Source organism: Oryza glaberrima, chromosome 8, assembly GCF_000147395.1.
Source record: "Oryza glaberrima chromosome 8, OglaRS2, whole genome shotgun sequence".
NCBI lineage: Eukaryota > Viridiplantae > Streptophyta > Magnoliopsida > Poales > Poaceae > Oryza > Oryza glaberrima.
The window spans coordinates 19738753-19752738 of NC_068333.1; the positions used below are offsets into that span (position 1 = coordinate 19738753).

General features: G+C 50.8%; 1 protein-coding gene across 1 annotated transcript; it reads left to right on the forward strand.

The window, feature by feature from the left end:
* Positions 1–6424: 6424 nt before the first annotated feature.
* LOC127781091 (guanine nucleotide-binding protein subunit gamma 4-like) lies at positions 6425–10280 on the forward strand. Its single transcript, XM_052307998.1, has 5 exons — positions 6425–7002; positions 7758–7810; positions 8399–8443; positions 8535–8579; positions 9394–10280. Exons 1-5 carry the CDS (start codon positions 6892–6894, stop codon positions 10145–10147), a joined length of 1008 nt encoding a protein of 335 aa, XP_052163958.1. The 5' UTR covers positions 6425–6891; the 3' UTR covers positions 10148–10280.
* Positions 10281–13986: the final 3706 nt, after the last annotated feature.

Genomic DNA, 13986 nt, shown 5'->3' on the forward strand with positions numbered 1-13986 from the left:
CCCTTCCCGCCCTTAGGGAGGGCAGTTTAACACTGTGCGGGGTGCCGCTTGCAAAAGGGCAGCAATAGCGACCTGGCTTTTTTTATAGGCGGCCCCCTTGCCGCCCTTAGGGAGGGCAGTTTAACACTGTGCGGGGGGCGGCCTGCAAAAGGGCGGCCTCCTTGCCGCTCTCTGATTTTCCTTTATATTCACTCAAAATCCGAAAAAAGAGAAATAGGGAGGGGTGAGGGGGAGGAGAAGGGGAGCGGCCCCGCATAGTGTTAAACCGTCCTCCCTAAGTGCGGCAAGGGGGTCGCCTGCAAAATGACAGCCCCCTATAGCCGACCGTTAGGCATGAGCCAACGGCCGTCTGCCACGTCACGAAAATCGCCCTTTGGGAGGGCGATTTTTTTATCGCCCTCCCAAAGGGCGACGGGCGACCAGTTGTAAAATTTTGAAACACAAAATTAGTTTTACAAATATTTTAATAAAAAAATTAAAAAAAATCTCCAACATTCCAGGCTTCCAGCCTTTCAACACAAAACATAAACCCAACACCATGCGTTTGCTTTTTTGTGTGAACCTTATAATAATTGGCTGTAACTCTTAAGCAAAGGTTGGGATGTTCCATTCCATTATCTAAAAATGTGTCAGCCACACAATACATTAGGTTGTGCTTAAATGGAATAAGTCTATTCTACCTCATTTACCTCTTACTTCTGGTTGAATCACCTCTCTCAATCGTAAAACTGGTTAAAACGCCTCCCCATCTTCAAAAACTGGTGTAAATCGACTCATTCGGTGGTTTGGAATTAAAACGGTTTCTACTGGTAGGTTTGTAAATTGCTATGTCAACATAAACAGGTTCTCAAACGATTAAAGGAGTCGATTTATACCGATTTTCGAAGATGGGGGAGATGTTATACCCGGTTTTGCGGTTGAGGGAGACGATTCAATCAGAAGCGGGAATTGGGAGGCATGATAGACTTATTGCTGCTTCAATTCACCAGAGCCGAGGTGCGTCAGCCCAACAAGGAAATTATCATCGATGAGAAGCCCACCCACCACCCAACCCCTGGGCTGGCCCTGGCCTATCAGAGGGACGGCAGCAGCGGAGCAGAGCCGCCAGACCGATGCACGCTCGCACGCACGCGCGCGTTGAAAACCATCGGTCTTCCCTTGCATCGCACGCACGGGTGCGCCCGCCCGCGACGAGCATTGGCATCCGAGGAGCATGGCACGCCGCACGCGGGGCCGCGCTGCCGTCAATCGGAACTCGTGACTTGGCGACGAGCATTGGCACCGCTCGGCAGGAGCGCGCGGGGGACCGACGCGGCGATGCCCACAGACGCGCACCGCACACGCGACACGCGCAGGCAGGCAGAGGCCCCCCCCCCCCCCCCCCCCCTCGTCACGTGGCGCTGCTGCCGCTTTTGCGCAATTTTTCTGCCTGTGCTGTGCCGTGCCGCTCCCACAAGTCAGAAGGGCCGCAGGATGCCCAATCGCCGCGCGGCAGATCGAGGGATACTACTACTACTATACACTGTACTACTCATACTGGGGTGGTGGTAGACGGGGGAAAGGTGGCGCACTGGCGCCGCGGCGGTGGTGGTAAAGCTGGCTGAAACTGAAGTCAAGTACGACGCTGCTGCTGCCGTGCTGCGCGTGCGGCTCCGACCACCGTCGGAAAATCTTGGCCCGTTTTGGGGAGGCAGGCAGCTGGTGGTGCAAACAACAAAAGGAAAAAATTATGAATTACCCTCCGAACTATCGCGGTCGACCGAATTACTCTCCGAACAACAAAATCGAATATTTTTCACCCCCAACTATACAAACCGGATGAATTACCCCCCTCGACCCCCCTCGACCTAATCAGTGGTGGTTTTGGTCTACATGGCGTACGCGTGGCAGTCCAGTCAGCATTCTATTTATAAAAAAATTTGGGACCCACCTGTCATACACTACTCTATCTCTCTTCCTCTTCCTCTTCTCTCGGCGAGGGGCGGCTAGGCGCCGGTCTCCGGCGGGATCAAGGTCACGGTGGCGGTCTGGTATCGAGGAGAGGTTCCTGTAGCTAGCGGCGGGCGCCCATCGTCGGCGCGGGATCTAGGTGGACGGGAGGCAGCAGCCACGGAGGAGCTGTCCGGCGGTGGAGGTGGCGGCGTCGTCGAAGCGGCGCGATGGAGGGGGCTCGACGACGCCGGCCGTGCACCTCGTCGCGGTGAAGAGGCGGCCGTTTCCCTTGGCGGCGGTGGCGGCGAAGAATTCCCCCGAGCGGCGTGACAGAGAGGGCCTGACGACGGAGATCCATGCGCCGACAGTTGCCGACGATCACCGCTGTCCTTAATGCCCGGAGCTGCCTCCGCCACCGCCCGCCGCCATCCTTCCAGATGCGCCAAGCTCCGTCCGCCCCCGCCGCCCTCGTCCTCCCCGCATGCACGCCACCGAGAGGGAGGGAGGAAGCCGCGGCGAGCTCCGTCCGCCCACACGCCGCTGAGAGGGAGGGGGGAGGGGGAAGCCGCGTCCTCGTCCTCCCCTCGCGCATGCCACTGAGCCGAGCGGCCGCCTCCTCATCCCCGCCGCCGCCGCCAGTGCTCCGTGTCCCCTGCCACCGCCGACCCGTGAGATGGTGAGAGAGAGAGGAAGAGTGAGAGAGAGTGTGTGTGAGAGAGAGAGAGAGAGTAGTGTATGACAGTTAGGTCTCACAATTTATTTCATAAATAGAATGCTGACTGGATTGCCATGTGTACGCCACGTAGACCAAAACCACCGCGGATTGGGTCGAGGGGGGTAATTCGTTTGGTTTGCAAAGTTGGGGTGAAGAATATCCGGTTCTATAGTTAGGGGGTAATTTGGTCGACCGCAATAGTTCGGGGAGGGGGGGTAATTCATACTTTTTCCTTACAGAAGTTGTAGCCGTGCATCGATGCTTCCTAGTAAAGGTAGAATTAAAAGAAGACCACGACGACTTGATTTTCCTCTGCCCAAACTCCAAATAGCCCTCGATGATCCCTGGACTTACGACAAACATAGGAATTTTGAAGGATTCTAATTCTATAGTGAAAATTTTCTATGAAGCCCTTTGAAACAAATGATTGAATCATACGCTATCCTTTAAAATTCCTATGGAATGGACAATTCTATAGAGATTTTGGAGGAAATTTAGCAAGAACTCTAACACCTTGGAAACTTTCTTTGAATCTATCTCTCTCATCCGATTCCTGTGTTTTTTCTGCGGTTCAATCAAACGGTCATCCCTGTGTTTTTTCTACGTTTTGCAGTACTCTGTTTTGCACTTGCATTCCTATTAGAATCCTATGTTTTCCTATTCATCCGTTTTTTCATTCCTATGATTCAAAGGGCCCTAAGTGGGTGGGCTCACTTAGTGGCGTTCCAATTGTTGAGTGGCGTTCCAATTGTTGAACAAGCACAATTGACAACGATCGAAGACTATCCATGGTATTTGATGTGATATGGATCCTCTGACCTACTTAAGCTAAGACAGATGTGTGCAATACCATCTTATACACTGTTCGTTTCAATCTACAAAGAAATCCTAACTATCCCTGAACTATTACAGCAATTCAAATAATCCTTTCAAACTACAAAACTAAACATCTTGAACCCTAAGCTCTTCAACCCGAATGAATTATCCCTTTGGCCCAATCCAGAGCGGTGTTGGTCCTACATGTCACACGTTTAGCAGAATTTTGGTTGACATGGCAATCATATCAACAAAAAATATAAAAAATGGTAGGGCCCACCGGTCAGTATTGCCCTCTTCCTCTCCTCTCCATCGCTCGTAGTCTTCTTCGGTCATCCCATCTGTGATCCCTTCCTCAGGCTACCACCGCTCAGGAGAATGGTCTCCTCGTCAAGGTCAAGCGCAACCATCGTCGCTGCCTCCAGCTCGCCCCTACCTGTGCAACTCTGGGCCACCCATTTTTGCGACTGCCAGACAACCGTTTCATAGCCCTCTACGTTGTTGCCAGCTTCGTCAACGGTTGGCCTCATCTTCCTTTGACATTCGTGCTCAAGGCTATTAAGCCTCTCACAGTGCAAGCTATGGGGCCCGTAGCTCTAGCCAAAAAAGTTAGCCCAAAGACACCCACCCCACAGTGCAAGCACCCATACTATGTGTGGCTTAATTGGATGGAGCCACAGGTGAAGAAAACCGGACCCACAGTGCAGCATTACCCAAGCGTGTGGACACGGGGGGTACAGGACGAAATTTATTCCCCACCTACCCCTAGCGACTTTCTCTTCCTCTACTCCATCACCATCACCTTCTTCTCCTCCCACGCCGCTTCGCTTCTCCTCTCGTGCCGCCGCTCCGCTTCTCCCCTGCACCTCCTTCCCCTCCCTCCGGTGGCCGAGGCGGATCCGGCGACCGCGCCCCGCCGTGCGCCTCGCCGTCGACCACGCCGCTCGCTTCTCCTCCCGCGCGGACTCGGGAGCGGTGGGAGCGGCGGGAGTGGACGATGCGGCGCCGACGGGCGGCCGGAGGCGGGAGCAGACGAGCAGCCGGCGGCGGGCGACAGACGAGCGGTACTACCACCTAGATATTTGTCGGCGCCTCTGTCACCTCTATTCGGACCATCCTACGGCGTATGGCATCGTTGGATCTCCTCAATTGATGCTAGGAGGATGGTAACTACAATTTTTGAATCTTAGTAATGTATCGTGGGCCTCGCATGTCTAAATGACTTAAAATTTGAACAAAGTTGCTTCTCCATATAATAAATCATCTCTATAAAATTCAATTAAATTTGATAAGGCTTTATAATGTGAACGCGAGTTTAAAAATTTTGGACCCGAGTTTTACATGCATGCAATAAGAGTTTTTTTTTATCTATTAGGAGCGTAGATGATCCATTTTGATATCCATGGATAACCTATTTATATAATAGACTCATGATGGATTGACCCTATTAAACCATGGTTCAATAAACTCATTTGAAACGTTTTAGGCTAGATCCATATCCTAACCATTCCCATTCTGTCCCGAGAGCATCTTGTGCGTGCCTTGGCTTCTCTCGTTGCCACTGATTTCGTCCTACTTGGTGCCTCAACTGTCACGGCCTTATTCTCACTTCACCTCATACCCATAGAGAATTAAGGGAAGAAAGGAAATAAAGCATCAACACTTGGATTGAAACGGGTGATGAGTGAGCGGGTATTGTATGGCTTTGACTTAGATTATAGAAGTCAGAGCCTCAGAGGATCCGTGTTCCTTGGAAGCCAAAACACTGGTTGCCTAATTAGTCATGAACTTGTCGGCACACAAATCCCACTAACCTTTGCTAGCATCAGTAGTATCATTCCGTGTCACTGTTGATGAATAAGTTCACACAATGTTCTGCTTCAACCTTCTTTCTTCATCGTCTCCGATGATTTTTCCTACTAACCATCCTTAATACCATTAACATCCAATTGTATTACCAAATCTAGATTAAATTTTTAGCTCTAACAACTCTCGTACATATTGGCTTTCCCTAGCCTATAAACAACACCATCTTATGCGGGCTTCCCTCAAAGTATCAAACAATGTGAATGATAAAAGATACAATAGCAGACTATAAGCTAACTACAAACATATTTTGAGGAGATAAAAGATGAGAGATAAGAGTAGCGGGCTACAGATTTGTATGCAGCTGCAGCATGGACTCCAAGATACATGTGTGTATGATATGTGGGACCAGATATTAATTGCGTGGTATATATTTATATGTAACTTTGTATGAATTGACTATTAAGTTGATTATAGATGATTTAGAGACAGCAGTTAGCTATACTATTAAACTTGCTCTAATATAAATTCAAACACAAATCCCAAAAAGAGGGTGATATTCGTAGAACTCTTGAAGTAGTTGATGATTAAGGTTGTGTTCGTTGGGTGTGTTGGGAACATTTCCCTCCTATACAGAAAACGGAGCAGTTCATCAGCACATGATTAATTAAGTATTAACAAAATAAACTTGAAAAATGGATTAATATGATATTTTAAATCATTTTTTTTCAAAACACACGTCTTTTAGCCGTTTAAAAAACATGTACACTGTAAATGAGTGGGGTGGAGTTGGGAAAAAAAAAGAACACAGCCTAACAATCTTTATAAAAAGTATTAAAGAATAAACACATAACATACCGGACAGAAAGGACCTGAGTGAAAAATAAAAAGGAACTTAGAGCAGTGATGAATTAATCGGTGAAAAAGCCGCTACGGCTGGATCAATCGTCGATCCGTCCCCGTCCTACTACTTTCCTTTCCCCCTATAGCTGACGCCGTGACGCGTCCGCCCGGGCGGGGGCCACCCGTCTGCGATTCTGCGTAGCGATGATGACACGACTGAACATTGTCTCGTACGACTGCCAACCGCGACACGCCCGCACATCCCATCTCCCCCCGCACCCGCACCCCCGCGCCCCCGCGCACGCAGAAAAACCCACGCCCACTGCGCGCCCGCGAGAGAGTCTGCGGCGCCCAACCCCGAGCCACACACACCACCACACCAGAGCAGAGCAGAGCAGAGCAGAGTGGGCGTACGCAACAACGTGCACTCGCAGCGCCTCGCCTCCCGCGTCCTCCTCCCGTGCGCGCGCGCGCGATGCGCCACTGCGCCAGCATTTAAACCCCCAACCCAACGCCGCGCGCGTCGCCACCACCATCCACACCATTCGCCGAGCCGAAGCCCCCGCCCCCGCCCCCTGCCGGTGGCGAGCGTGCGTACGTACGTACGTACGTACGTGGCCCTGCAGCCGAGCTCACCGTAGCGCGGGACGTCGGTCGCCGCTCTCCTCGCCCACCTTAGCTACGCAGCTGTAGCCTGCAGGGTAGCTAGCTCGCTCGCTCGCTCGCTCGCGGCGCTGAGGGTGGTTGTCTTGCGTCTCCGGTGGATAAGTTGGGTTGAGATGGGGGAGGCGCCGAGGCCCAAGTCGCCGCCGAGGTACCCGGACCTGTGCGGCCGGCGGCGGCTGCAGCTGGAGATGCAGATCCTCAACCGGGAGGTCGGCTTCCTCGAGGTGACCTCACTTCACTCACTTCACTTCCCCGTCATGTCACCTCGCTTTCTTTCACAGTGATGAAGAAAAGCGTGCATTTTTTTTTTGTTCTTCCTATGGAGTGGAGAGAGAGAGAGAGAGAGGAAATCTCCGGGGAAAAAAGTTGATGTGGAGAGCTCATCGGTTTGGGGTTTCGCGACGGAAGCGAGGCGAGAGCTCGCTCTGTCGCGACAACCGATGCGCGACAGGCTCCCATGTTGTACTAGCAGTACGTGCGGCTGTCATGGCTGCCCCTACTGCCGTCTTCTTGCAGAGAGAACAAGAACAATGGGCAGCCATGAACCAATGCCATTTCACTTCTGGAGTAGTAGTAGTAGTAGTAGAAGAGTTCTACTGCAATATGTATTTTTTCCCCCTGCAACATCAGGCATTTCAGAATTGCAAAGCAAGTGCAGTATAGGAGTAGTACTTCCGAAGTCTCCTCATTACATTGCATCATGCTTAAAGTCTGATGAATTCTGGAACTATAGGGGTATGGGGGAGTACCTGCAATTGATAATTAAAAATAAAAAGAACTCTACTTTCAGATTTCTGCTTCTCTTGAGCGTGACATCACCTGGCAATGGCAATCAGTAGGTAGAGACGCTGCTGCTGCTGCTGCGCATTGCTCGTGTTCTTTACTGCTTCCATTCATGGCACATGGAGCAGGACTGTGTATAGGTCTGTGGAAGCCATGTGCATGTGCCTCGGCCTGACTGGGGGCTCCCTTTTTGCAGCAAGAGCTACAGGGACTTGAACGGATTCAGCCGGTCTCGAGGTGTTGCAAAGAGTATGCGCCCTATCCTCTCCTTTCTGCTTTCCTCATTAGCCTCGCTTCTCTCTGCAAATCTTGTCGCCGGCCGGCAGTGCTGGTGTTTCGCTCGGATGGGCAACTAGCAAGTTCTTGTTCATTCTAGTGATCTAGTCTCAGCCTTTCAGGCTCAAATGCCATTTAATCACAGCTACTCTGAATGTCAGTAGTGTTTGAGTCATTAGTGTTGTTGTTTCTTTGATTTGTAGTGGTCTTATTGATAAACAAGACAATTCTTTTTCCGAGGAGAGCACTAAAAATTAGAATTTTTTCCATTGTGTTCTTTTTATTTGCTGAATCCTGACACATTCCTCAAACTTAATTTTTTTTTTGAAAAAAAGAAAGTGGCCCACATGAATTGCGACATTTACTATACTTTTCGATTTTCTTGAATGCCAATAATAATCTCTGCTAGTAACTTCTGACCTGGTGGTCCAACAGTCAACATGTGAACTGTTCATGCATGGCCTACATTTCAATTTTGCTCCTTTTGGAACTGTACTATGTAACGTTCAAATGCCATTGTCGATTACAAAGATACTAATGCTATATTATCACATTTGGCAGTGTCAACGAATTTGTTGGTGCAAAGTCGGATCCGCTTATACCAATGTATGAATATATTGATTTATGTTTTGCATTTCAGAGTTTTTTTTTTCAAAGTTTGCTGATCAGTGTTCTCCCTGTGCCTTATTTATTCCAGAAACAAAAGGAAACACAGATCTTGCAGCCTCTATCGGTGGATCAGGTCCCTTACTCTTCCCTTGTCCATGCTTTTGGGTGTACGGATAAAAACATTCTAAAAGCTTTGCTGTTTAAACCGAGGGAATATATTGTTGTTTATAATTTGAGAGTTTATTAAATTTAAGCCATTAGTGAATAAGTAGGTAACACTCATAGGGCAAAGTATGACAATATGCTGGTTTCAGTTTGTTGCTGAATAAACTAGTTCAACAGTCAACACTGTTAAGACTCATACTCCTACTTGTTTCTGTTCCTGTCAAATGCCCGAACTGAATTTCACCTTATTAGCCCATTTTATCAAATGCTCACTCAATTTGTAGAACCTCAATACACCAACAAAGTGATTTGTCAGAAATGTCACACTTTAATACTACATGACAACTCGGAGTACTGCCTTCTTTTGATGAAAAAAGTCAGGATATCTGACATCAGTTATGGTGGCATCAAAGCAATTTTCGCAGTCTTTTTGTGGAGCCAATACTGTTCCCAGAACTGCAGCGCTATTTACACGACAAATACCGCCTTTTTTTTTCCGTTCTGAACTTCGGGCCTGTTCACTTTGCTGCCATTTTCAACCTTACCAAATTTTGATAAAGTTGCTAAAAAAGTGACTACATTTAGTTTGCTACCAAATTTTGGTAACTATATAAGAAATCATGTCAAAATTTTGGCAACTATAACAAAATTTGGCAATGCCAAAATTTGGTAAGTTTTTTTTTTTTTGCATCAAAGTGAACAGTCCCTTCTTGCAAATGACATGCTGTTTCAACGCTCCCTTGGAAAGACTAAAAGATCTTAAACCTGTTGTTTTTTATCAGATCGAAATTGTGCAACTGCTTGTTATGCCTCTGCTGTTGGTGCCGGTGCCTCCCAAAGCCCAAGAAACCGAGCTGCTTCAGTTGTTCTTGCTGCTCCTGCTGCGACACATCGTGCTGTAGACCGAGCTGCGGCTGCCTCAAGGCCCCTTCTTCGTGCTGCTGCAAATCCAACTGCAGCTGCTGCAGCAGCGATTGCTGCACCTGCAGCCTTCCCAGCTGCGGCTGCACAGGCTGCGGCCACTGCCGACCGTGGTGTGGCGGCGGCGGCGGCTGCTGTCCGCCCAGCGACTGCTGCTCCAGCTGCAAGTGCTCGTGCTCGTCCTGCACGCGGTGCTGTAGCAGCTGCGCCGGCGGCTGCAAGCCGAGCTGCAGCGGCTGCGGCACGGGGTGCTCGTCCTGCGGCGGCGGCTGCTGCCCCAAGTGCTCGTCCTGCGCGGCGCCGTGCGTCGGCTGCCTGGCGCTGCTCCGGCGGTGGCTGAGCTGCCGGTCGTCGTGCTGCAAGGGGCAGCCGTCCTGCTGCAAGTGCCAGTCGTCGTGCTGCGAGGGGGAGCCTTCCTGCTGCTGCTGCGGCGGCGGCGGGAAGGGATCGTCGGCGTGCTGCTGCGGCAGGCCTTGCTGCCTCGGAGGCGCGACGCCGGCGCCGTCGTGCCCCGAGTGCTCCTGCGGCTGCTCGTGCTCCTGCCCGAGGTGCAAAGATGGGTGCAGCTGCCCGTCGTGTGGCAATCCGTGCTGTGCCGGCGGATGCTTATGCTGAAGTAGATCGTTAAACTACAGTATGGTTTTGTACTATTCTTTTTGTGCTTGTTAGAACATTGGATTTGAGTAAAACTCATATGGTATATGCAAGGGCGAATCGAGAACGAAAATAACTCGTGTCCCAAACCCAAGGCATCATATACATACAAAAGTATGTCGTCAAGGGATCAGAATGCTCTGCAGTTGAAGTCATGCGTCACTGGCACGCGGTCTCACATGTCAGTGATAAAAGCACTGTGCATTTGATTGTAGAGGATCTCAATCCGTCGTCAAGAAGTTGCTGCGAGTCGTATTTGACAAGTTCATCAACATCGCAACAACCATTGAGTTCTTTGTGAGATGGAGGAACTCAACGTAGATTGGATTAATCACGGAGTGCGTACATATATATGCCTGTCCATAACCACTCTACCGATTTATAGCAACAGAATCGGGCGGATAAGGATCTAGGTTTAGACAGATAAAACTCAACCATGCATATCTAAACCATATTGTCTAACACCCCCCGCAGTCGCAACGTTGATGGAGCGAACGTTGAGACTGGAGCGAAACTCGATGAAGACAAGAGAGGGAAGACCTTTGGTGAAGAACATGCAACACCCGGACAACACCTAGAGCAACCTTGTCACGCACGAAGTGTAGATCGATCTCGACATGCTTCGTTCGTTGATGCTGTACTGGATTGGAGGAGAGATAAACTGCGCTCACATTATCACAATACACCAAGTTGGCTTTAGACGGCGGGGAATGCAGCTCGTGGAGAAGTTGGCGCAACCAGCTGGCTTTGGCAACCGCATTTGCCACAGCGCGATACTCAGCTTCAGCACTCGAGCGAGAGACAGTGTTCTGGCGCTTGGATGACCATGACACAAGGTTGTCACCGAGAAAAACTGCATAACCGGATGTGGACTTGCGAGTGTTTGGACAGCCGGCCCAGTCAGCGTCAAAATAGACAACAAGGTCAGTGGCCTGAGAACGCTGAATATGGAGACCAAGATCAATTGTACCTCGGACATATCGCAAAATCCTTTTGAGAGCGGCGAGATAGACCTCACGAGGATCATGCATGTGTAAGCACACCTGCTGGACTGCATACGAAATATCTGGTCTGGTGAAAGTGAGGTACTGAAGTGCTCCTGCAAGACTGCTATAATCTGTAGGATCTGCCACTAGTGGACCGTTGGTCGAAGATAACTTGGCACATGTATCCACAGGAGTGGCGCACGGCTTGCAATCTGTCATGCCAGCACGCTCCAGGATATCAAGACTGTACTGCCGCTGATGCAAAAACAAGCCGGTGTCCCTGCGAGCGACGGTGACACCAAGGAAGTGATGAAGAGCACCAAGATCCTTCATGGAGAACTCGGACTGCAGGGATGAGATGGTCCACTGGAGGAGCTGAGCAGAGGAGGTAGTGAGCACGATGTCATCGACATAGAGAAGCAGGTATATTGTGCCAGAGTCGCGATGAAGGACAAACAGGGATGTGTCGGACTTGGCCTCAGTGAAGCCAATGGACAGCAAAAAAGTGGCAAATCTGTTGTACCATGCCCGAGGTGCCTGCTTGAGACCATAGAGTGATTTGTTCAGGCGGCAAACCATGTCAAGTCGTGTGGGGTCGACGAAGCCGGGAGGCTGAATGCAGTAGACTGTCTCCTGGAGGGTGCCATGAAGGAAAGCATTCTTGACATCAAGCTGGTGTATTGGCAATCGCGAGAGACTGCTAGGCTGAGTACAGTGCGGACGGTGGCCGGTTTGACAACCGGACTAAACGTCTCATCAAAGTCGATGCCGGGGCGCTGAATGAAACCGCGAAGAACCCACCGAGCCTTGTATCTGTCAAGTGTGCCGTCAGATTGGAACTTGTGCTTGAAGATCCACTTGCCGGTGACGACATTGGCGCTGGATGGTCGGGGCACCAAGTCCCATGTGCGGTTGGCGGTGAGAGCAGTGAACTCCTCTTCCATGGCCGTTCGCCAGTATGGGTCGGCGAGGGCAGCTCGGTAGGTGCGTGGGACTGGAGATAGCGTCGAGGCATGAAGGTTCAGTCGCTGGACGGGCTTGCGCACACCGGCTTTGCCACGTGTGGTCATGGTGTGATCATTGATCACGAGCGGTGCCGTAGTGGAGGGCGGTGGAGGAGCGATTTGCACGCGCAGCGACCGGGGTCGGGTGGGCACCGCAGCAAATCATGGCACTGGTGGCGATGGGATGGCCGTAGTTGTCGAGCGAGCCGTCACAGGTGAGAAGGCCGAGCCGGGGGAAGAGGCCGGCCTAGGCGAGTGGGCCGACCCAGGCGAGTGGGCCGAATCGGACGAGTGGACCGACCCAAGGGAGTCGGCCAACCCGCTTGGTGCTAACGGGTTAGGGGAGGCGGCCTGGCGATGCTTGACGGGCCGGAAGCTGTCGTGAGTGGGCTGGCGGCCGGTGAGGATGGTGCAGCAGGGGAGCCGGCGCCAGCGCCAGACACAGCGTGCCTTCTTCCAATTGGTGCCTGTGTAGGAGCAGAAAATCCTCCAAAAAGTCGAGCTCATCAGCACTGCTTGGAGAAGAAATGTTAGCATATGGAAAAGAATGCTCATCAAACACAACATGATGTGAAATGATGACCCTATTGGTGGAAGGGTCAAGACACCGATATCCTTTATGGTGTAGTGGATAGCCAAGAAAGATGCACATGGTGGATCGGGGCGAGAGCTTATGTGGGGCTATGGCGGAAAGGTGAGGATAGCACTTGCAACCGAATACGCAAAGATGTGCATAGGAGGGGTGTACACCATAGAGGGCAAAGAATGGGGTGTGGTGTTGAAGCGTCTTGGTGGGGTGTCTGTTGATAAGGTGGGTGGCTGTGTGAAGGGCCTCAACCTAAAAGGTGCCGGGAAGGCTAGCCTGAAAAAGGAGGGAGCGCACAATGTTGTTAATGGAACGAAGGATGCGCTCGGCTTTACCGTTTTGGGGAGACGTGTGGGGGCAAGACATCCGCATGGTGACACCGTTGGTCAGGAAGAAGGTGCGGGCCGAAATGTTGTCGAACTCGCGGCCGTTGTCGCACTGGATGCTGCGAATGTTGGTGGAGAATTGGGTTTTGACATAGGCAAAGAAGTGTGATAGCGTGGTGAATGTGTCAGACTTGAAGCGCAGGGGAAAGGTCCACACAAAGTGAGAACAATCATCAAGAATAACTAGATAATATTTGTAACCCGAAACGCTAACAACTGGAGATGTCCACAAATCACAATGTAGAAGTTCGAAATTGGCAGAAGCTCTAGTAAAGGAAGTGGTATAAGGAAGGCGGATGTGGCGGCCAAGCTGGCAGGCGTGGCACAGGCCAGAAAGCCCATCTTTGGAGACGAGAATGACGGTGCTGAGGCGAGCGAGGGCGTCTGAGCCAAGATGACCGAGACGACAATGCCACAGGGTGCCGGAGGTAGTGGTAGCGGTGTAGGCGGCCAGTGGAGATGACGAAGGAGGTGCACGCAAGGCATGGTGGAGGGCATACAGCGGGCCGGAGCTATTATATTTGGCGATCACGGTCCTGGTATGCAGATCCTTCACAGTAAAGCCAAAGGGGTCAAATTCGACAGAGCACCAATTATCAATGACAAAATGACGAACAGATATAAGGTTCTTAATGATGGCAGGAGAACACAAGATATCTCTAAGAGTAAAGGTGCTATGTTTATGTTGTATGTTAGTGTGACCGACAGAGGTAATAGGAATAGAAGAGCCATTGCCAACAATTATATGGGAAGGGTCGCGGGAAGTGGGAGGGTGGGTAAAGGAGAGGATACCAGCGTCAGAGGTCATGTGTGCAGTGGCACCTGTATCCATATACCA

Excerpts from the sequence above, each read along its gene's own strand:
- LOC127781091 (XM_052307998.1), top strand. The coding sequence starts at position 6,892 with ATGGGGGAGGCGCCGAGGCCCAAGTCGCCGCCGAGGTACCCGGACCTG. Across the intron at positions 7,003-7,757 it reads GGGAGGTCGGCTTCCTCGAG|CAAGAGCTACAGGGACTTGA; the intron begins GTGACCTCACTT and ends CCCTTTTTGCAG. Across the intron at positions 8,580-9,393 it reads AGCCTCTATCGGTGGATCAG|ATCGAAATTGTGCAACTGCT; the intron begins GTCCCTTACTCT and ends GTTTTTTATCAG.